General features: G+C 34.3%; 3 protein-coding genes across 6 annotated transcripts; 2 read left to right on the forward strand and 1 right to left on the reverse strand.

Annotated features, from left to right (window-relative positions):
• The first annotated feature begins 447 nt into the window (after nucleotides 1–447).
• On the forward strand, nucleotides 448–1,356 carry LOC111383964 (40S ribosomal protein S11-3-like). Its single transcript, XM_023008161.1, has 4 exons — nucleotides 448–561; nucleotides 645–814; nucleotides 902–991; nucleotides 1,072–1,356. The coding sequence occupies exons 1-4, from the start codon at nucleotides 448–450 to the stop codon at nucleotides 1,160–1,162; spliced, it is 465 nt and encodes a 154-aa protein (XP_022863929.1). The 3' UTR covers nucleotides 1,163–1,356.
• Nucleotides 1,357–4,045: 2,689 nt separating this feature from the next.
• LOC111383961 (neurochondrin) lies at nucleotides 4,046–12,501 on the forward strand. Of its 4 annotated transcripts, none has more exons than XM_023008156.1 (18): nucleotides 4,046–4,414; nucleotides 4,489–4,648; nucleotides 5,364–5,500; nucleotides 6,006–6,109; nucleotides 6,221–6,316; nucleotides 7,138–7,231; nucleotides 7,588–7,708; nucleotides 7,821–8,020; nucleotides 8,565–8,668; nucleotides 8,736–8,791; nucleotides 8,914–9,003; nucleotides 9,124–9,223; nucleotides 9,413–9,517; nucleotides 9,639–9,711; nucleotides 10,727–10,819; nucleotides 10,959–11,122; nucleotides 12,015–12,072; nucleotides 12,142–12,501. In XM_023008156.1, the coding sequence occupies exons 1-18, from the start codon at nucleotides 4,195–4,197 to the stop codon at nucleotides 12,210–12,212; spliced, it is 2,046 nt and encodes a 681-aa protein (XP_022863924.1). In that variant the 5' UTR covers nucleotides 4,046–4,194; the 3' UTR covers nucleotides 12,213–12,501. The 4 variants fall into 4 exon arrangements, with proteins under 4 accessions (XP_022863924.1, XP_022863925.1, XP_022863926.1 ...); XM_023008157.1 differs by having other exon boundaries at nucleotides 4,048–4,414; nucleotides 12,157–12,449; XM_023008158.1 differs by lacking the exon at nucleotides 10,727–10,819 and having other exon boundaries at nucleotides 4,048–4,414; nucleotides 12,142–12,495.
• A 4,209-nt stretch (nucleotides 12,502–16,710) lies between these two features.
• Nucleotides 16,711–17,265, reverse strand: LOC111383971. Its single transcript, XM_023008173.1, has one exon. It carries the CDS (start codon nucleotides 17,093–17,095, stop codon nucleotides 16,907–16,909), a length of 189 nt encoding a protein of 62 aa, XP_022863941.1. The 5' UTR covers nucleotides 17,096–17,265; the 3' UTR covers nucleotides 16,711–16,906.
• Nucleotides 17,266–23,588: the final 6,323 nt, after the last annotated feature.

The following is a 23,588-nucleotide window of genomic DNA, read 5'->3' on the forward strand; positions in this document are numbered from 1 at the left end:
AAATGCATTTTTGGCATAAAATGGGACTCAAACAAGCTTTTAATCCAAGTAGACGTTTTATATTAATCCCTTGTTTGGTTTAATCCAAGTAGACGTTTTATATTAATCCCTTGTTTGGTTTAACTAAAATTCAGACTTTTTGCTTAAATTGATAAAAGTGTGGTTGAAAAGTTGATAAAAAGGTTTGAGTCCATGAAATGTGTTGTTAAAATCAGTTGTTGACTTTGTTATGATTTCTTTTTAATTTAGCCCTGTTTGATGTCCATTAAAAAGCCTTTTTGGTGGAAAATGAGTTTTGGAATTGTAATTTTTTTGAGAATGTTTGGTTAAAAGTATTTGGAGAATGGTAGACAAACAAGGGCTTAGATTGATTCATTTGAATTGCTAATTAGCGGGTGCACGCATATTTAAATTGCAGCCCTTATTCTAGGTTAAGAAATTGAATTCATGAAATGTCATGCAATTGAATCAATCACAATTATCTTGTTTTCTATAATTGCTGGGTGGTCCTTGCCGCATCTGAATATTTTTAAAGCCTGGCTGCCTGCAAGGTGTAGGTGTGTAAATTCTACATGTTATCCTACTGCATGATTATCTATGATAGTTTTATCAATATCCCTCTAACCTAATGAATATCTGATTAGCACCAGTTCTTTTCTGTTCCTTCAGGTTCATATATCGACAAGAAATGTCCCTTCACAGGCGATGTGTCCATCAGAGGCCGTATTCTTGCTGGTACATGCCACAGTGCCAAGATGATGAGAACAATCATCGTTCGTCGTAACTACTTGCATTGGGTTAAGAAGTACCAGAGGTATGATCTGATGCCTTTCTAGTATCATCACAATTCTTTATGTATTGCATTTACATAAGTTATTTTTAAATATTGATTCTTTTCCAGATATGAAAAGAGGCATTCAAACATTCCAGCACACATATCGCCATGCTTCCGTGTGAGAGAGGGCGACCACGTTATTATTGGCCAGTGCAGGTAAGTACAAAAGCATATTTATTTAACTTTTTTGTAACTATGTTCTGGAATTTTATTTTATGATGTGAATTACTTTGCAGGCCTTTATCAAAAACGGTTAGATTCAATGTTCTGAAGGTGATACCAGCTGGTTCGTCTGGTCTCGGCAAGAAGGCATTTACAGGGATGTGAGTTTGGTGATTTGAATTTTGTCTCTTAAGACTGTTTTACTTCTTTGAGTTGTTCGATTGTCACTACTGAGGTTTTGAATTTTCTAAGTTGCCAATTTATATATTCTCTAGTTGTCAGTTTTTAGAATTGAATCTCTGTAAGTTGGATTTTTTTCTATTCTGTGCTGCCTCTTATATATTGTGGTTTTACGTGGATGACCGGTAAATTCGTTGATTGGTGAGAAAATGAACAGTAAATTTGATATTTTAATAAATAATTAAAACTAAGGCCCCATTTGAGCCGCATTATTAAAAAAAAAAAAAAATTTCATTCAAGCATTGATTTGATATCATCTTGATTACACATTTTTCAATAAAATAATAATACATGTAAATTTAAAAAAAAATTTATTTTTTAACTACACATTTTTTATTAATCTACTATTTTAAAATGTTCTTTCAAAATAATGTGGCTGTAACACGCTAATATTCACAAGTAAAATCCTATAATTAAAAAAAACTGATATTTACGAGTAAATTGCATGCAGAAATTCCTAGAACGAAGAAAATTATCGCCAGAATTTTGATGCTCTCTGGTAAAAGAGGTTTTTCCAACGAGGATTGAGGTCACCACCTCGCTGAGGTTTTTTACCCACTTGGTTGACGTTCACTCACAAGTGTGGATTTCATTTGAATAAGAGATGCTAAAAAAAAAGTGGGACCCGCCCCTTATTTGTGAGTATCGGTTGGTAGGGTGTCGAACCCTCCATGTTACAGTAGTATGGTTGATCCTTCTTACATGTAACACGTCACCCTGTCACCTGTTAGGTTCCTATTTGTGTAGCAGGGTTGTTAATGCCAATGTTACTTGTGGAGGCTTCGCCGCCTGCTTCCCTGAATTGAGTACTTGAAGTCAGCAGTGATCTATTTTTAAGCAATTTTTGGAGAAATGTCATTTGTACAATGTTTTGTTAATACAACGTTATATTACAACATTGTTGACAATATTAGTAGGTGGGAAAAAGGTGTTGAATGGGGGAAGAGAAACTGTTTTTGAAACTATCTAATGACAACATATCATGTGACATTTTATCAACAATGTTGTCAAAAATATTGTTCATTAAGCGTGATTCATTCTTTAATTCGAATACTGCTCAGAGGAAATTAAATGATAATTGAAATTAATTAAAATAACTATATGTATATATTTGTTGTGGAATATCATGAGCATCGAATACGGCAGGAATTTGTGCAACGCTCTAAATTTCATTCTTGGCTTTTTAAATAGAATCTTTTTTCTTTTATAGAAAGAATATAACATAGAAAATACTCTAGTATCATTTATACGTTGATTTTTTTATTTATTTTTTTAATCCCTATTATATAGTTGAAAATATTTTATTTTGTTTGTTTACTAATATGCTTTTATTTAATTTATCTAGTTATAATCAATTTTTCTCCACTTAATTTTGAAATTGTACAAATATAACTAAGGGTAAATTAGAAAAAAATTTTGGTAAAAATTGCTTTTTCAATAATATTAAATAAGATTTCTAATTCGTGTGAAAACCAAATCAGCATATATAAATAATATGGATGGAGTATGCAGCAACTGGAAAAAAGTGAAACGTATTCTTAACATTCTATAACACTAATTTATGCCTATATGATGTGGCAAATCAACCATGAATTGGTTATTTTCAATTTGGAAATACTTGAATTTGTAATTCGTATGCGCGCATGAATGTTATTACCATAATCGATCACAGAGTCGAGCTAATTCAGTGAACATTTTTTATCTTATTACCATTTAAGCAAAGTCTTGATAAAATCCGCCATAAAAACCTTTTTATAGTTTTCAACATCGTTACTGTTCTTTTCTAACTTTGCTTGTATGATAGTGGTCCTACAATGTTGTTCGACAAGATAATTTAACACTCCAATCATGACATATATCTTGGACGAGATGCAAGCCAAATAACAGTCTAAACTATATGAAATTATCATCAATTATATAGCAAATAATAACAAATATTAATAACAATAAAACGACAATCTTTATTGACGGACAAGCAAGCTTCCTATTGCAGGCACGCTAAACCAAAAGCTTGAGAAATCATCTCTCTCTCTTTCCTTTTTTTGCCCCCATGTCGCTCCACGAGAGAATATGGGGACTTAAAAAAAGTGTATCATTTGAACAAACAAGAATCTTCTTCGTTACATGATCTCTTCTTGATATAGGGAGATGATTAAGGATGACAAAAAGACTCGAGGGCTCGAACTGCTCGTGGCTCGATCCGCAAAAAGCTCAAGCAGACTTGGCTCGAGGCTCGGTCAAACCGAGTCTAGGCTTGGGCCGAGCCCGAGCCTGGCCGTGTGAATCGCAGGCTGACTCGAAAAAAAAAAATAAAATGAAAAGGCGTCAAGCTGTTGCCTTTGTAAAGGCAGTCCGCTGCCTTTGTTTAAAGGCAGCTACCAGCTACCTTTGAAAGGGAGGAAAAAGAAGGGGGCGGGGGGGTAACGAGTTGGCTCGACTTGACTCGGCCCATTTTGGTTCGGTAAGGCCCAATCTGAAAGCTCAGGCTGAGCTTTTGCTCGGTTAGGCTCGGGCCAAAAAAAGCCCATTTTCAAAAAGCTCGAGCTGAGCCCGAACTTTGATTTTCGACTCGCAAGTTGACTCAACTCGACTCGTTGTCATCCCTGCCATCTCTAGAGATGATCAACAATAGCCCTTGAATTGCAATTACAGTTGTGACACATAATTTTGGTTCAAAAACATAAAGAGGGGCGAATTATGCTAATCGACGAGAAGTTGGGAACCATTTTTGTGATAAAAAGATCAGGGGTAGATTGCTATTTTACTCAAAAGTTGGGGGAAAATGGTGCAAAAAACCCGAATAACGAGTACAACCGTCTTCTCCCTTCCCGAATCCGCTCGAAGTCAAATTCGTCGTTCTCCCTCTGCAGACTGCAGAATCCCCGCCCACGCACACACACTACACAAACAAACAACAAAAGAAAAACTGTCCTCCGTTTCTCCCTCAAGGTACAAAAATGGAGATTGAAGAAGCTTCCACTTCGTCAAGACCCTCTTCCTCTTCCTCTTTGCCGTCACTTGAAGATTGCATGAAGCTGCTGAAAGGAGAAAACGATTCTCAAAGACTCGCAGGCCTACTCTTAGTCACCAAATTCTGTGACAAGGACAATCAACAAACCGTTCACAAGGTCTACGATGCTGTCGGCCCCAGCTTCCTCCACCGCCTCTTACTCACCGGTACCCGCCGATGAATTCTATTAATTAATTATTTTTTTAAAAAAAAACTTAATTTTTCACTTTTTTTATGGCAGGGATGGGGAAGGGGGATGGTGGAGGAGATAATGCTAATAGGGAGGCTTACTTGCAGTTAGCCGTGACGGTGCTGGCGGCCTTCGCTAGGGTTCCTGAGATTGCTGCTAGTGAAGAGATGGTTTCAAAAGTTCCGTTGTTTTTGGAGGTTATGTCAAACGTGTATGTAAAATTTTATTCGTTCAAAGTTTGGATTTTATTATATTTTCTCAATGCTCATCCATGTATTAGCTTCCTTGTGGATTACAGTTTAAATAGTGCTTCTTGTAGTTGACTATTGTGGTTAAAGTCTTAATATGGAGGTCATCGCAGAAAAGGATCTTTTAATGCTTCAATCTCAGTTTTTTCAGGACTGGGTATTAACAAAGAAATACTATGCCATAGATGCACTCACATAATTATTACTAAAATATATAAGTACGGAGTACACATTGAATTAGGGGATAACTGGTTTGAGCTTGTATAATCCATGACTGTGCTTTTTGGATGAGATGAAGAGGAGTAATCTCTTGACGAAGCTAATTTGTCTCTAATTTTGTAGTGTTAGACATACTATATATGTTCCCAACAAATATTTTGTCCACTTCATTCTTGAGGTTGTATCTGATGCTCAGCATGTTGTAGCTGAATATTGGTAAAAGGTCTAGGAGATCTTGTTTATTCATTTTTTTTTTTTTTCCTTTATTTACTTCTCTTAATCCATGAGATGTTGTATGCATCAAGGAAGCCAAGTATACTTACTGATAGGAGGAAGCATATATTGTATGATATAGATCTGTATTAATTTGATTTTTGGACTGGACTTGCTGCTTCATGTGATTCACTGTGGTCTTTTACGATATAGTTTGTATTAATTAGATGATGCTTCGACTTGCAGGTCTAGTTCACCTTTCATTGACGAGTGCTATGAATTTCTATTTTTGGTGTCATCTGCTCATGAGGAAGGAGTTGTAGCATTATATGAATCAGGAGGCATGAACATACTGGCATCTCAAATGCCCACTTTGCCAGAGGGTATCTAGCATCAACCCTTTCTGAAAATTACTGAAGAAATGAACCATTAATATATAAAAAATAAAACTTCTTCCTATCTGGCTGATGGATATCGTGATGCAGATTGTATTGAAGACTTAAAAAAAAGCTCTTATTCTAGTTGTGAAAATAAATAATAGATTTTGGTTTATTTTCTTACCACGTTTATTAGTTTGAAGAAATTCTCAATATTAATTTGCTCCAAAAATTCTTCTACTCCTGTCTCTTCTTTCTTCTCTTGTTTCTCTTTCCTGTTCTGCATTATATTTTGTATCTTATTATTTCCACACATTGCCTCAATTTTGTTGTACGGGGAATAGTAAATTTGAAACAATAACCTGATGGAGCTAGACAATCTTGGCCATATAGTTTTTCAAGCAGTTTTATTGGAGGATGATGACTGATGAGAAACTTATGAAAGTAGTAGTTTTTGAGTTTTGTGCAAGTAGTTTTGCTTTGGTAAGATTTGACTTAATAAATTTCTTAGGTTCTCATACAATGGAGCTTGCCATGAAACTCATTCAATTGATGATAAGCAAGCTACCAGCAGAAAAATTCTATGTTGAACATCCATCTGAGCTGTCAAAGATGGTGAGCTTCCATGTGCTTAAATTCTTTTCTTTTTGTGTCAACTATGATACAATTTGATTGTTATATTTATATTTTAAGTTAAGTGGGGAACTTCTCTCTTCACCGTTTCAGGTTGCTGCTATAGCGAAACAATTTGCTGTGCTACACAACGCTTTGAAGTTTGAAGCGCTTCACCTCCTCTCTGCTATTCTATCCTCAAATTATTCGGTATGAAAGTTTATGTTGACACACATTTGGTGAAAGAAATATCTTTAAGATTTTTGTAACATGCACGTGTAATTTTATCAGTAAAAGTCTTTCCTAAATTGCTATTGCTCTCTGATTTCTAGGTTAAAAATGGTACTTTACTCCTTGCTATCTATTTAATCTTTGGACCTTTTGGCTCTTTGACCATCTAAAGAGACATCTTTTCTTCGTTATTGCAACCCCTACCTTGGTCAGTAATTTTTAGTTCAGTCTCTCTCTTTCTTAAATTAAGAACATAGAATCAATTTTGTCTAGAGAAAAGTAAAAAATAAATTAACCATTGCCTTCATACTTGTACCTCTCACTTCAAACTACACCAAAGCTAGTAGCTCTATTTTTTTCCCCAATGAAAGCGATTCAGAGGTAGGCAAGAGACTTGAATTGGGGTGGGGGGGGGGGTTGACACTGCCTCCTACCCTAGCATATTAATATGAGAGTTATTTCTCATGGGAGGGGTGTGTGGTGGGGAGCTTAATAGCTTGTGTTATATGTTGTTTCGATGGTGCTGTGGGTGAGATTAGGAGTCAGTAGCTCATTGGATAATTGTTATTGTGCTGTTGATTTGACAGTCGAAGAATCTTGTGTTATAGTGTTAACTTACACTATATTAGATTTTTTAAATTATTCATCTCCCTACTCTTTAAAATCAGTTTCAAGTGCTAACTAAGTTGGTGGTTGTTCTATGCCTAGTGGTCGACTGATAATTTACTTGCCCGACTAACATCATTTAACTTGCAATCTGTACATTAAAGAATCTCACTTTGGCTTCTTTTGATATGTAGGGATTTCTGAATGTTGCGCTTCAGTCAATGGCGGGTGATGATTGGTCAACTAACATGCGCATTGGTATTGTTGCTGTTTTGCAAAATCGAGTTGGTATGTTTTACTTATGTGAATAAAGTAAGCATTTTATTGTGAAGGCTGATACAGAATTATACATGTTACATGAGATTGAGGCTTTATGAAAGGATACGGCTTTATGTAAGGCTACAGTTTTCTTTTTTCTCTGCTTCAAAATTAAATTTGCCCGCTTGGTGAGGGACATCTTAGTCAATTAGTAGCCTAGTAGCTTCACTGCTAGTAGTTTTGCAGTTGTTGTTTGGACACATCTTTTGCAATTTTTATGGTACTTTTTCACCTAATGAGAAATTTTTAGCAAAATGCAATTAATGGTCAATGTTGCTTACTAACTTTAGCATGCTCGATGAAGCTTATTTGCTTTTTGTGTGCAGCACCTGCTGAGAAGCTTCAGGCTCTTGTTCTTGCTGAGCATGTCATATCCATTGATGGCGAGGGATGGCTTATTGGGCCGATGAATTTGCCCAATGTGAAAGATTCTTTTCCTGCTGATCGGTGAGTAGTAAAAGTGACCTTTGATGGTTATTTTATTTTATTTTTTTTAATTTCTTCTCCAAACATCCTTGTAGGGTAACCTAGAAAATTCTGCTCTACTTCCTTTTTACAGGTGTATTCTGCTTGTTTTGGAGTCATCTAGAGTAGAAATTGCTGTTCTCCTTAATGAGCTTGCATATCTGAAGTATGAAGCCTCCAAGAATTCCTCATCTGATGCTGAAACTTTTGTGGCAAAGCAAAGGAATCTTGGTGTTGCCTTTTCTTTGGTGGAAAAGATTATTAAACTGATCTCAAAATTAGGGGATAGTGAAGGTACTTGATCTTCACTTTTCTAAGCTGTGTTTGTCAATGGTTGCGTGTTTGCACATATAGACTTTTTAGTGGTAAATGCCTCCTGCATCTTTAGATACATATGGGTCGAGTAGTTTGCCTACTCTTTGTTACATCCTATAGTATCATGTTTATGTGGACTTATCAAGAACTGAAACAGTCTTCATGTTTCCACTCTTCATGGGTGGCCCCGCAACTTTCAATTCCCAATGGTCATAATTTTTACAACAATGTTTTTTCTCAGTATATCATGAGACTTGAGAGTATCGTTTGGCTGTTGATAAGTATGAACTAATGTGGATACTTCTTCTACCACAACATGCAATTCAATCGTTTCAATTTTATATAGGTGAGCTCTTAGATGGGCTTTTGTATTTTATGTGTGGGTGAAGAATTCTGTCACTGTACTTGCACTTTAAGCAGTTCAAGGTTCGCAACATTGTCTACTTCAATTTTTTATATCAGAAAAGTTCTGATCTAGTGTTTCCTTATGCTGCATCTGATTTGTTGGAAACTATTTTTGCAGAGTTAAATTCAAATTCCATTATTAGCGAGACCACCTTCATGAAGATCATCTCTGGTCTCAATGAGACTGTTGGTGTAGTTCTTGATTATTTGCAAGATGCCAAGGTATTATAGTCTATTTGAACAGCAACTTATATTTGGACTTCTGCATTTACAATCATGTTTTTGCCAGGAACACAGGCAGAAGAAAGGAGATGACCTTCTAGCTTCAGTGAGGATAGTTGGGAAGTATGTTAAATTACACATTGTCATTCTTATTTTATTGTCCTCTCCTAGTTATTGTTTCACTTTTTTTAGAACTGATTACCTAAGAACAGTTTCTGATATGCTCATACCTACTATTATTTCAGTTATCTTGCCGAAGCACCTCATGCATGCAACGAGAAGGTCAAGGAGCTTCTCAGTTATATGCTTTCAGTTGAAGGGGAAGACGAGCATCGGTTTGATATGATAGATTTCATAACGTTCTATATTATAATTTCTAAGTTATTGTTTAGGTTATTTACGTCTATATATATATTTATTAATGGAAACTATTTGACCATGCTTTAAAATGGCAGTCCTTTTCACTCCATCTGCTTTTTACTCCCCATGCTGTGTCAAATGACAATGAGGACTGAAGAATGTAAAGATATTGCTTCATCTGGAGCCCTGAGAGCTGTGAGTCAATGCTCTGAAATGACTTGATGCATTCAATATGTGTCCAATCACAATTGTCTATTCTCATTAGCCCAACCCACATTTAAAATCCACCTTTTCGCAATAAACATTCATATAATGGTTCAATGGCCTAAAAAATGTTAGTTCTTTGCATTCTCTTAAAAATATGAATACCGACTTCTTTTGCAGGTTGCTGGGTGCCTTATTTGTTTGATTGAATCAAACAGTAATGGTGATGAGGATGGTGGTACAGTATTCTTGGCTTGTGATACGATTTTGAATTTTTTATTGAAGGTATTGCCATTGTGGTTCATACAGGACATAACAAGATATATATAATACCTGTGGTATTTTCATTTCCTTTGTTACGTGAAATAATGCCTGTTAACTTTTTTCATTACTTTTTCCTGAATAGAGGGAGCAAATCTGTTTTCCCTTGGATGATCCTAGTTTTATCAAACTTTTGCAAGCTTTGTCACATTTGACAGGTACGCTCATGTGTGTTAATGCCCAGAAGAATGTTAGTTTTGACATTACATTTTATATTAAAGAAAAACTTTCTTTTATCTGAACGTTGCAACTCGTTATGTTATATTTCTTTTGACCTGCCTTTAGTGTTATGGAAAAGTAAGCTCATGAATCCATGTTGATAGGGCACTTTATTAATAAATATCCGAATGTGAATAAGCAGATAAAATGAAAGAAGAAAGTAAGCAAGAGAAGAATGTGTACGGGAAAAGCAGAGCAATAAATAAAGGCTGTGGAGCAAGTGAACTACATAGTTAATGACATGTAAAGAGAAAAAGATAGTGACTTGAATCTTGTTTGTGGTTTACATTAGTACACTATCAGGAACAAATTATGGATCCTTTAGCATTCATATTGGGATGAATTTAGTTTAGGATATGCTTAGATGGTTGTATCATTCAATGTCATCTTATTCCTCTTGAACCTTTAGTGACTCTGAATTTTCTTTAACAGTCAATGAATAAATTAATTGACCCTTTACTGGTTTAAATTCATCCTAAAGGAAGTAATATTTGAGACATTATATGTTAATTATCATAGTGCTAGGGAACTCGTATACTAACAGTGAGGCTTAAGCTTCCCTAGAGATACTAATTTGGGGTATGAACCAAATACACAATTTTTGAGTACTATGAGTTTCTAGTTCTACTCAAATGTCCTCTTTGCTCAAGGACTGCTAAGGCTTGTTACCTATCTGGAAAGAAACTGATAGGATACCACTTGAAAGAACAAATTCAAATATTGATCAAGTGACTTTTTGATTGAAAAAGGACGATTATAGAAATTAAAAGAACAATTTTAAGCATTCGAGAGGCTTATATCTATCCCCCTAACTCATCAACTAATTCTCTGCATGAACTCCCCCCAATACTTCCCCCATTACATTTATAGGCAACTTATCACACCATTATTCCCCAAAATACCATGCCCCTAACTGAATCTATTCTAACTGAATAAGCTTCTCAATTCTTCTAGGTGCTTTCACGTTGATAGGAGTCTATCAGAAACTTTTCACTAGCATTACCATTTTTGCACATGAAAAAAGAGGAGGAGCCTCGTTAATTCAAAGTTGATCGGACATTACATTGTTTTTATCTGCTTTTGCTTTGACAAAGTACCTGCTGTTATTTCTTACTGTATGTCATGTAGTCTCTTTGCATTTTGTTTCCTTGTGGAAACAGTTGAAATATATACATGTGCTATGCAGAGAAGAAGAATGATCCATCTTCTATTATGATGGCATCAAGCATCTGTGCGCTAATACTTGGTTCGACATCAGAGGAGGCTCTTCTATGTCATCCTGATTTTGACATTGACAGCCTGATTAGTCTGTCACAACTCGTGAAGAAAAGTTTAGCTATATGTAGTCAGGTAATCTACAAGATGCTTTCTCTTTCTTATTCTTTTTTCTATTGTATTTTTTATTTCTCTTCCTTATTTCCCATTCACGGATTTTGTTTTGCTAAGAACAATATGATCGAACACATAAGGTTATGGTAGAAATCAATAGATATGGATTCAGCGTTTAATAATTTCTTGGTGAACTTTGAGATACCGATTATTTACTGTACATTCAATTTCTCTTTTACCAGCGGATGCAATGTAGGACTTAGATTCAACAATAATAATCTTCTGACATACCAAATCTAGCTGTTGGCCACCAGTAGTGGGAGATTAAAGGGGTTAAAGACTACTCAATTTATGAATATGACTGAAGTTATCCAAAATAAGGATGATAAGCATTTCCAATCTTTCTTGCACAAAAATGATAAACTTTTAAGCGTTTTCTTGATTTGGATTAGATATTTTGTATATTTAGCATTAGGGACATCAATTACAAAACCTTTAGCACTCTCAAAGAATTAGGATTTAATGTGCATCTATTGGCAATAATCCAAGGTTAATAGTCTGCAGGGTTTATATTTCATAGGATTCCCTACATAATTAGTGTTAGGTTCGGATATCTTGCTGCTGCCATTTTAGGCTCTTTTGCTGTTACTTCGGTTGACAATGCTTCTTTATGATGTGGCACCAAAAAAATAATTTCATTGTATGCGTGGTGTAGTTTGTTAATGAATTGATCCAATGCTCAATATTCCAAAAATGGACCATAGCTCCTAATTAATTATCCCTTTCTATTCTCTCAGATGATATTTCAGTACAATTTTGTTACTTTATATCGATAATTTAGGATATAAGTTGTTGACATACGTTTAAATATAATTCAGGATATGAAAACGGACTAATTTTAAACATAATGCAGGGTGGGATGTCTGATGATGCTAGCACGGAAGCAGATCTTTGTGAAATAGTTACTTCAGGTACTTGTTCAACTCTTGATTCTTGGCTTCGCCGAATTATGTAACGTTTAATGGGGCTAACTGGAATAATTAACTTGAATGCAGAATATTCATCTTGGGCAGATCGATTTCCTCGTATGAAAGAAGTAATTGAGAGATGATTCGATTTTTCTTCGAATAAATGTTTTTGGATCACTGCATCAGCAGCATGGCTTTGAAATTTTCAAATCTTCATAGGATTTTATTATTTAATCTAAGTTCTAAACCTTTTTCTCCTCTCCCGTTTTCAACTGTGGCATTTGCTCTTGTTCATGTAATTTTGTTTTATTTACACTTCTCGAAGTGTTATTTTACTGAAAAGATCAAAAGAAAAAAATGGGAACTTGGATGAGGTCAAAGATAAGACTGTAACTGTGTTCTTTTTATCAAGTGATAAATCTCTAAGTGGGACTTGGTTTTAATTAGTTAAACATAACCTATTAGGTGATCATCCCAGCAATCGAGTGTGATGAAAGATAATATTTAGGCCTCGTTTGGTAGCCATTTTTTTCAAAATGCATTTTTCTCTCTTCTTTTCAACAACACATTCTTTATTAAAATAATATTACATGTAAATCAAAAAAATTTCATTATTTCTCAAGTACACATTTCACATCAATTTATTATTTTAAAATGTATTTTTACATAAAAATGTATATCAAACACCTCCTTAGTATTTCTTTTGAATCAGTTTCTTCCTAGTTGTGTAACACTACGAGCCTGTTTGTGAGTGATTTTGAGAATTGATTTTTTGACAGTTAGAAGAAAAGTGAGGTTCACCTGTGAGAGAAAAAGTAAATATGACGGCTGAAATAAGGAAATAACGGTCAAAAAATCAATTTTTTGGACCAAACAAGCTGTACAAAACTAGCCTTTTAGTCGATCGCCTTGTCCACGACCAGATGAGAAATTGTAACAACCACTTTGGTTGAACTCTACATTGGAATAATATAATTTATATTAAATTGGATATATAAATTCAAATATCTTTGTTACGAGTGAGAACTATAGTAAATAGTTAATATATGCTTCTCATAGAATTTTGCGATGAAAGACTTAATTATCGTTTACTATAAGGGTTTGTTTGATTGCAAAGATAAAATTTGAGTGGAAAGAAAATAAATTTCAGGGAATTGAATTGTTTAGAAATTATTTTACTGGGAATTGTCAATTGATAGTGTTTGATTGGTATAATTTTCTAAGTGGAAAAATGTTGAAATAAAAGTGTATTTAGTGTTCGTTTGACTTTGTTTTTCATGAGAATTGTTAATTTAAGAAATATCCACTTCTACCATTATTCATAGAATTTGTTTCCATTGCCGCCAAAAAAAAAAAAATTCAAAAATCATCTATATTTTGGTGTTCATTTGACTTTGTTTTACATGAAAATTGTCAATTTAAGAGCTATCCTTTTTTATAATTGTTCTTAGAATTTGTTCACATTGCCAACAATTAAAAAAAATGTGGAATTCCAAAAATCACCTACCCCATGGAAAAATAAAAGGTGAAATTTCATGTTTTACCAGCTTGTATCTAGAAAATCAAAGAAAATCAATTCCCTGAAAATTTTTGTTAATCAAACAGGCCAAAAGTAGGAGTTAGAATTCGAATTCCAAGTTCAATAGAAAATATAATGTAAACAAACAGAGACTAATTGTTACCATTTTCTCCATTTGCTGTTAGACTTGGAAGCACGCACGAGTTTGTTTAAATTACCGATTTTCAGCGGTATGTTGAATTCAATTTAAACTAATATATGGACAAATGGAAGAGAGGGTATAAATTACTCCCAATGATCCAATAGGATGTAAAGAAAATAATGAGATTGAAAGGAAAAAAAAAATTGTCAATATTGATTATTGCGTTGTATTCAAATGAATGAATTTATGTTAGTTCTAGTATTTGTAAAAATTGTTGATTTTTAATTTCGGGATATGTCAATGAATTTATGTTAGCTCTAGTATTTGTAAAAATTGTTGATTTTTAATTTCGGGATATGTCATTCGGTGTTGTGCATTTTTTTTTTTATTATTTTTTTTTTGGGGCTAAGTCTTGAATGCTATTTGCCAAATTCAAAACTTTTTCTTATTTTTGAACTACATATCTTTCATTAAATTACTATGTCAAAATGCATTTTTGAAAAAAAAAATGATATTGGAGCTCAAACATGTAACATGCTCTAAATTTTATTTGATGGCTATTTAATTTCTTTTATTTCTTCAAGAACTCACCGTTTTTAAGAAATTTTTTATGCTGAATTGAACACAAAACGTACTCGACAATTTGAACATTACGGTATTAATGACTGGACGAAATCAAGAAATCACCCCTCATTTACGAAATTATATAAGATCTCCTTTAAAATCAAACAATTTCATCTATGTGAACTTGATCCAAAATTCTTGAATTGTAATTGATGATTCAGATATTGAAATACTCGAATTTGATTTCAGTATTTTATGTGGACTTGATACATAAAACTCAAAATGTAATAGATAATTCAAACATTGAAATACACGAACCAATCCATCCCAAGCCTAGACCTATGCTTAAGGTCAACCAAACACTCGCATTTATGTAGCTCACAAGCCTAGCGAGTTAGGCTTGTGACAAATTCGGAACGTGGAAATTACACCCACACGTTTTTTAACTTTTCAATTCAAAAATCAGATCTAAAGTTTATTTATACATAAATAAGATATTAATTCAAATATTATAAATTAATAATAATATTATAAATTAATTTATATACACACCATATTCTATCTACCCAATCCAAATCCTAAATCATTTTATCTCCTTTCCTTTCCATTCTCACTTTCTCCTCTCTTCAACTCCCCTCTTTCTTTACGCTCTCCCTCAAACCGTTGTAAGCGTTGGTGCGTCCGTCGTCGGATGCCACCTCCAATCGTCACTGCATACCCATGCCTTGATGTAAGCGTCGCAGCAGTATCCAATGTGAGCACTGCAACAATAGTTGACGGAGTTGGAGGCAGAGTAAGCTGTGCTTTTGGTGTTGAGTTGAATTTGTGTTTTGGCGCTGGAAAATTTGAATTCGTGTTTTGGATTTGTGGTCTTGGATCAATGGCTATCATTGTCGGTGTGTTTGGTGGTTGGGTATGGTCGGATTCGTATTTTGGATATGTGTTTTCAGAATTGTGATTGCGAATCAATGGCTGTCATTGTCACTGGCAGTGCGGTGCGATGCGAGCGGGATGTTCGGTTGGTAGTGATTGTGGTTTATGGTGATATGGTTTCTACGTTGATGTGGTCTTTCGACGTAACATTTGTAGCGGTCGTGTCATGGATGGGATGGGGAGGGTGTTCGTGGTGGTGCGATGGTTGGGTGCATGTGGTACGTGATGTGATACTGTGTGCAATGATACAGTAGTGTTGGCCACGTGGTGGTAGCCTTGACTGTGCAGTTGTGTTGATCGATTGTTGGGATTTGACAGGGGTGGCTCTGATAGTAATGGTGTTTGAAGGTGGTGCTGTGTACGATGTGGTGGATAGGTAATGGTGGTCACAAATTATTTGATTGATTGTAATTAATAAATTAATTAACTTGTAACCATTTATTTGAGATTGTGATCAATAAATAATGTGACCTAAAATTTTGTGGTGTGACTTATAAAACTTTTTGCAACCAATAAATAAATTATGACATATAGTTTTTTTATTTGTGACAGATGAATAATTGCAGCCTATAAAACCTGACCTTTAAAATTTTTAATTTGTAATTGAAAAATAATTTATGATCAATTAATTTGATAATTTATAATCAAATAATATAGAATTGTAACATTAATATAATATATATTCAATTGGTGAAATATATTTTTAATTAATTATTTCATAAATAAAATTAATTAATATTTAATTTTTGAAATTTTAAATATTGTTTCTTAATTTTGAAATTGATCATGATTGACCTCTTATATATGAAATTTTCCCATTCAAAATTCATCTCAACTAGTCATATTACAAGCCCCGAGTGACCAATGGATCAAGTAGTTCAGCTTGTCAAAAAATTTCAAATTGTCTAGACTCATGAGCCATCTAATTATCTAAATATAGTTTTATTACACTTACATCATGATTGATAACTTTATTTATACTCTTTGACATGACATACTTTTTTACATTGATTTTAACAACCCTTATTCAAATTAGGACTTTGTTACATGCCATCAAACTTCACATAATGAATAACAAAAGAGCCACATTGTTACTCTCATTTATCAGCTTAAAATACAATCAATTTTTTTATTCAATCTTTTCCCTCCCTATCAAATTATGTAATCTCTTAGGTACTATATACAAATAACATAATCCTTCAAATTAATGACCTAAATTTTAATAGCTCAAAATGTGTCAAACTAGTTGTACACCTACTTACTCATATTAATGATCTTGATCTTGACACCTCAAATGATGTCAAGCTATTTGGGTGTGGACTTAGCTTAACTCATCTAGCTATGTATTCGATCTAATAGAATGATTTTGTCGTAATCAGACTAATACCTATCGAGATTAGTCGAGTCCTCAACTTGACCAGTCTGCTACAAAATTGAAATAGTAATATTTAACACAAGGCTAGACTAGGTGTCAAACATAGGATCAATTAAATCTGTCATCACTGATACCCAGGCTGCATAGCATTATTCATATAATTATTGTAGCTCGATTGATCTACTCTAAAAAGATAAAGTAAACTCAGATACCATAGGTACAAGTCGAAATCTAAAAATACACAGACGACGAAAGAACAAGGGAGAATTAATCAGAAAATCTTTGTACAATAGTAACTAAGCGGCTATGCAGAAGAAGCTCTGATGAACCTGGAAGTGGAAGGAGAAGAAGCAAAAGAGAGATGTCTGAGGATGAGAAAGCGAACTCGCCGAGGAAAAGGCAGCGGCGCCCGGTGGAATACGTGCTCCAACACTCTGGCCAGCAACACCGTGTACTCCTCCAGAAACTCCGTCAGTAGCGCCACCAGTATCATGATTTCTTATAATCACACACTTTTCGCACGAATCTCAACTCTCAAAAATGATTCATAAATAGGAGTGAGCGGTGAGTTGAGAAGATTCTATTTTCGGGGGCGTGGGCAGTGGGCTGGATGTCAAATCCCAACGGCGGGGAGAGAGAATGAGCAATCCTTTGTGCTGACATCTGTTTTGTGATTGATTGTTTTGTTTTATTTTAATTTTTCCCTTATCCTTATCCGTTACCTTCGAGAAGGGGCCGGTTATCAATTTGACAATGAGTAAAGTTTGTCCGTCCTTGGTCTTCGATGTTCCAAATATACATCTAAAAAAACAAAAAATTTAATTATATATATATATATATTTTGAGTAAAGTTTGTACGCCCTTGGTCTTCGATTTTCCAAATATACATCTAAAAAAACAAAAAATTTAATTATATATATATTTTTATAAAATAATATTATACGTAAACTCAAAATTTTACTTATTTTTTAATCACATATTTTCTAAAAAATAATTATTTCAAAATACATTTTTCTGCAAAATCTCATTATAATGGAGTGGATATATATTTCGTAAAGCTTAAATTATAAGTTTGGTTGATAAAAAGTTTTTTTATTGACATATTTTATAAGATTTAATCGCTTATAAACACTTAAAATTTTTACAAGTTAAGAGTGATACATCGGCTGAAGTATAAACTCTGTTTTCTTTTTTGGGACCCCAATTTGGTTATTCAACGACTTTGCAACAACGGATATATATATATATAGTCCTCGTTTGTTTCCCATTATTTTTTCATTAAAATGAAAAATATGACCGTTATCCATTGTATCAAACCAACAAATTCGAATTTCCATTTCTTGTATGGAACCTGTAACGACTATATTTTTCATTCTCATTCTTTTAAAAATGAGAAATAAATGGGACCATATATATGAATTCTGCAAAATTAAAGACACAGAAAAATCTACATATTATAACGAGCTATTTGTTACACTCTTAAAGTGTGAACAAATAGTAGTGGGGATCTTAAAATCAAATTTTGGCTCCATATTTCTAACTCAATTCCTTGATTCTATGCCCTTTTCATTTTACTTGGTTCATTGAAACTTGCTCCAGCACCAATATAGACATTGGTACTTCTTTGTACGTTGTTTACCTTCGTTACCGAGGGACATAGGTTACTTCAACACCACAGCGCCTCGTGCTCGAATAAGCTGTGGCAACTCTTTCAAGTAAATCAATTAGTTTTCTTTTCTCTCTCTAACTTCTCCCTAACTCATTTCTACCTCAACACCTTATTCAATCTAGCCAGTTGTCTCCTTTTTCTTTTCCGCCGTTGTGAACATGCTTTGTTGTCCAGCCCTCCCATCTAGCATGTATCAGATGTTCAGTTTTCATTTTATTGTGATTATGATTATTTCGATTCCATTAAGTTACTGGACTTTGATGAATGTTGAACCATTTCATTTAAAAGTTTCTAGTCGTTAGAGAATGAACTCATATATTTCTTGTGTCATTGAGTGTTGCAATTTCAGGGCTATATAGTCCGGAACAGACCTTGGGCATTTGTGCTGTGGCCTGCACAAATTGAAGAAGATTATGGAAATGCATGTCAATAAGTTTAGACTATACATAGTTTCAATCTTCCCACCAAGTTCTTCTCTTCATGCAATTCATTAGTTTCATATGCATGTTTACATTATGCAGCTATATATTAATGGCAGAGTTAGATCACATTTTGTCAAGCCCATACCAAACTTGTCTCTAGAGGCTTAGTGTTAGATTTTGTACTCTAAATTATGGTGGATTTTTTTCGAAAATATTATTTTCTTATTTTTCCCGTGATTTTATTTGAAAATATTGTTTTATTATTTTCACATGATTTTATTGGAAAAATATTATTTTCTTTTATTTCACATTATTTTGTATATTATTTTCATCTGTAGAATATTTTTAGAGTTCGATATGTCCCTATAAATTTGTGACTTTTCATTCAATTTAGGTGAAACTTTATTGCTGAATTCTTGTATTCACTTCAAGTCTTTAATAAAACATCAATTCTTTTGCTAATCTCTCTTCAATTTCTTTACTTTAATCTTATTTCAAAAAAATTTTGTATAAATAAACTTTTGAACTTAGTCGAACATGTTATATCATGTGGTTCAATATTAATTAATAGCTACAGCACGTAGCAATGTAATGATTTTCGTAGAGAAGGAAAAACTTGAAACCTGTTTCTCTCAATCATCCGTGCGTGTCTACACATGACGACATTAATTCCTTCAACATTGGTATTCTTACATGACAACTGTTCGCAAGCTTTTTAATGAAACTTACACATCGGACATGGAAAAGTTAATATGATGTACGACCAGTTTTTGCCATTACCTCCAATTTCCTAAAAATACTTATGAACGGAATTTTTTTATTTTTTTTAGTTAAGGGAAAATTTTGGGTTAATTTGGAAGGTATTATTTATAAGTTTGATGACTAGAAAAGATATATATAACGGGTCACCCATACCATACTTGCCCAGTTAGATTTTGTGCTCCAAATTATAGTGAATTTTTTTTCGAAAATATTATTCCCTTATTTTCACTTGATTTTATTGGAAAATATTGTTTTTTTATTTTCAGGTGATTTTATTGAAAAAAAATATTATTTCCTTTATTTCACGTGATTTTTTATATTATTTTCATCTTTATAATATTTTTACGATTTGGTATGTCCCTATGTAATATGTGGCTTTTCATTCAGTTTAGGTGAAACTTTATTGTTGAATTCTTCTATTCTCTTTTCATATTGTCTTTAATTAAACATTGATTCCTCTTATAATCTCTCTTCAATTTATTTACTTTAATCTTATTTCTATCGTTGTGATTTTGTTTATATCACATATTTTATATTGTGTCATTAAATCTCAATTCTTGCATTGCCTCCGGGTCCAATAAGTGGTATCAGAACAATTCTGGTAACTTAGTTGTTCCTAACAAGTGATATCAGAGCTAAGATGCAGGTTTTTTGTGATTTGATTGTGATTTTTTAGAAATGGCTACATTGAAATTTGATATTTCGCTATTGGATTGCAATAAGAGATTCTCGCTGGGGCAAGTAAAGATGAGGGCTGTGTCGGTGCAGATGGATTTAGACGATGCTTTGCTAGGTTTTGATAAGATGTCAGCAAATTGGATAATGGATGAGAAGCAACAGAAGGATAGGAAGGCTCTTTTGCAGATACATCTTCACCTTTCCAACAACATTCCTCACGACGTATTGAATGAGAAAATAACTGCTACTTTGTGGTTGAAACTAGAATAGTTGTGCATAACCAAAAGTCCGACGAGCAAATTGCATCTAAAGTAGAGATTGTATTCCCATCGAATTTGGCCTTGATCCTGTTGTGATCGCTGCCCGCTTCGTATTCGTCGTTTCAGAACACGATTTTATACTGTCGTGACACACTATACTTTATTTTCAAATGAGAAGATGAAGCGTCTGATTGGAGCTGCATCTAGGGATGAGGAAGCTTTGGTGTCTCATGGTGATCGATGGAGGGGTAACTCGAGGGTGAACTTTAGCAATCGATTTTGCTTCTACTGCATGAGGAAATGACATATCAAAAGGATTGCGACAAGTTGCAGGTTAAAGGTAATTTAGCTGCAAATCGTGGGAGGTAAACAGATAATTCGGATGAGACTAATATTGTTGAGGGCTTTTCGAATGGTGGAGATGTGCTGACCGTATTTGACATGGAGTCTAAGCCTGACGAGGAGTAGATTCTGGATTCATCATGCACGTTCTATATGCGTCCAATAGGGACTTGTTTGAGGCATATAAGGCGGTTACGCAATGTGAAGTTGCCATGAAAAACTATTAGTCTTATCGAGTTGCTAAAATCGGTCGGGTCAAATTGAGATTGCAGGATAGGACTGTCAGAATACTTGGCCAAGATCGACATGTTACAGACTTGAAAAAGAATCTCATTTCGCTGAGTACTCTGGATTCAAAATGGTATAAATTATTTTGTGAAGGTGAAATCTTGAAGGTCTAAAAGGATGTTTGTGTTGTACTAGAGGGACGAAAGAAGTCTCAATTGTACATCTTTTAGAGGCACACAAAACCAATTTGGAGACATTTGGACAAGTTTGGTACCATGATGAAAATTCAATTTGGTACAGTACCTCTTGTGACGGGTTCTGAGTTGGTTCAAAACAAAGCTAGAGAAAGCGTTTGTGATTGTTTCTTGTTACCAATTTCAGTGGATACACTGCATTCAAATGCTAGGCTTGGATCCATTAAGCGTAGGTACAATGTTAAGATGTCCGTAATGCTTTCGAGAACTTTGAAATTGATAGTTTTAGCAAGGGCCCTTTTGATAAGGCATTTATGTAGATTTCGTCGAGCAGAGGATGATTTTTTTTGTGAGGTTGAAAGTTTGGTTTCTATTTGAGAAGTTTGGTTATTTCAATGCAATCGGACATATTTTTTTAGATGGAGAAATTTTGGAACTTTGTTCGTTGCACTGAGATTTGGATCAATGGAGATTGTTAGATTTTGTGCCCTAAATTATGGTGAATTTTTTGAAAAATATTGTTTTCTTATTTTCACGTGATTTTATTGAAAAAATTGTTTCATTATTTTCACGTGATTTTATTGAAAAAATTGTTTCATTATTTTCACATGATTTTATTGAAAAAAATATTATTTTTTTATTCTACATTATTTTTTATATTATTTTCATCTTTATAATATTTTTAATATTTGCTAGGTCCATATAAAAACCAACATAGGATTAAAGAAAAACAATGTAGGGGTGCCCACCCTGCAAACATTCAGGAAATAAGATATGATGCCAGAGAGGCACTATTTTGAAGCGTACAAAATCAATTTGTTGTACCATGCCATAAAAATTGGCACCCTTCGGCGTTGTCATTTCATTTTAAAGCCGCAAAATAATCACCATGAAACACAAAAAAAGCAATGCAAGGACAACAAAATGTACAACACTTAATGCTGTAGTGGTACACAAGCTCTGTACATTTAGGGATCTCAAACGGATCGAGTGGCTCGTCGACTCGTTAAAACTCCGCTCGTCGACGGCTTAGGCTCGTCAAATGACGAGCCCGAGCCGAGCAGGGGGCTTAATCCCACGAGAGGCTCATGGGCACAAGCAGCTCGTCCAAAAATATGAAAATCTTTTAAAAAAAGGGCTCGTGGGCTTGTCCAAAAATATGAAAATTTTCAAAAAAAAGTGCAAAAATTTTTTTTTTTAAAAAAACACGAACTTGAGAGCGACTCATGAGCTCGGCTCGGCTCGACCCATGAACTCATGGCTCGTGAGCTCATGAGCTCGTCCCCGAGCAACGAGCTCATGAGTTAAAGGACCGAGCCAGTTTGGCCCATTACCATCACTAGGTGCATTACCATTTCATATTAAACACACTTTTTTTATACTAATTGCATGATTTGAAACCACTCCCAAATTGAAATTTTCTCTGTCTGAAATACTTCGCTATCAAAAGGGACATGCAAGTAAAAAGAAAAAGAAAAATCGAAAAAATCTTGAAATGACATTTATACAAAATAAACCTGATTCTGAGACTTATGCGACGATGAAGCTTCCAGGTAAGGAATCGATGAAGGTTGCCACGCCGAACCACACTTGCTCTGCCAAGAATATTCCACTTTGCCCAACCTATAATTTAGAGTGGGGGCTGTGGGGCCCATTAAGGAGTTTTGATCCGTTGATGCTCCATTGCTAGTACAGCAAATTATTGTGGGAAAGTGGAGGGTCTTGGGACCCACTTCACCTGTAATACTCAGCCTTGATTCGTGGAACGGAATTTAGAGGACGAGATCCGTAAACTTTGATAAATATGGCACTTGAGTCCACAAATAATTTTTGTCTTGAGGTCCCAAATATTTTTTAACTTGGACACATGACCGCTCGTTTTATTTATTGAAAGAGGAATAACCATGATATTACTAAGCAATATCACTTCGAATCATGGAAGATAAACATAACGAACTATAATCGACCAAGTTATGTGGTGTTCGTGTAGTAGAGCCAAAATAAGCAAGCTTATGTGTGACTATAATCCTCGAACGAGGGTATAAAACAAGTAGAAATAGCATTCACATAAGCTAAAAGGGATACAAAAAAAATCTTGCCTTAGGTGCTAGGTTGGAGACTGAGGTCACAAAGTGAGTAAATAGAATTTCATACTCGATCTCAAAGATACATATAGAATTCTGCGGAAACCTCGATCTCACTTCCCAGCTCGCTTACACTATATACTCATAATCATTTTCTTTCGATTACAACGGTTCACAATTAAAAGTTTGAAACTTATACCTTTCAGCCCAACATGTAAACGGTCTAGTAGAGCACACAAGAAGAGGCATATTTTGGAAGAAAAAATAAGCTGGCTATTTTTGGTAGAGAAAATTTAGATTTTAAAGATTTGCTAAGCCAATTTTTTCAGCAATTTTGCGACTCAGCC

The sequence above is a fragment of the Olea europaea genome, unplaced genomic scaffold, assembly GCF_002742605.1.
Source record: "Olea europaea var. sylvestris unplaced genomic scaffold, O_europaea_v1 scaffold2797, whole genome shotgun sequence".
NCBI classification, from domain to species: domain Eukaryota; kingdom Viridiplantae; phylum Streptophyta; class Magnoliopsida; order Lamiales; family Oleaceae; genus Olea; species Olea europaea.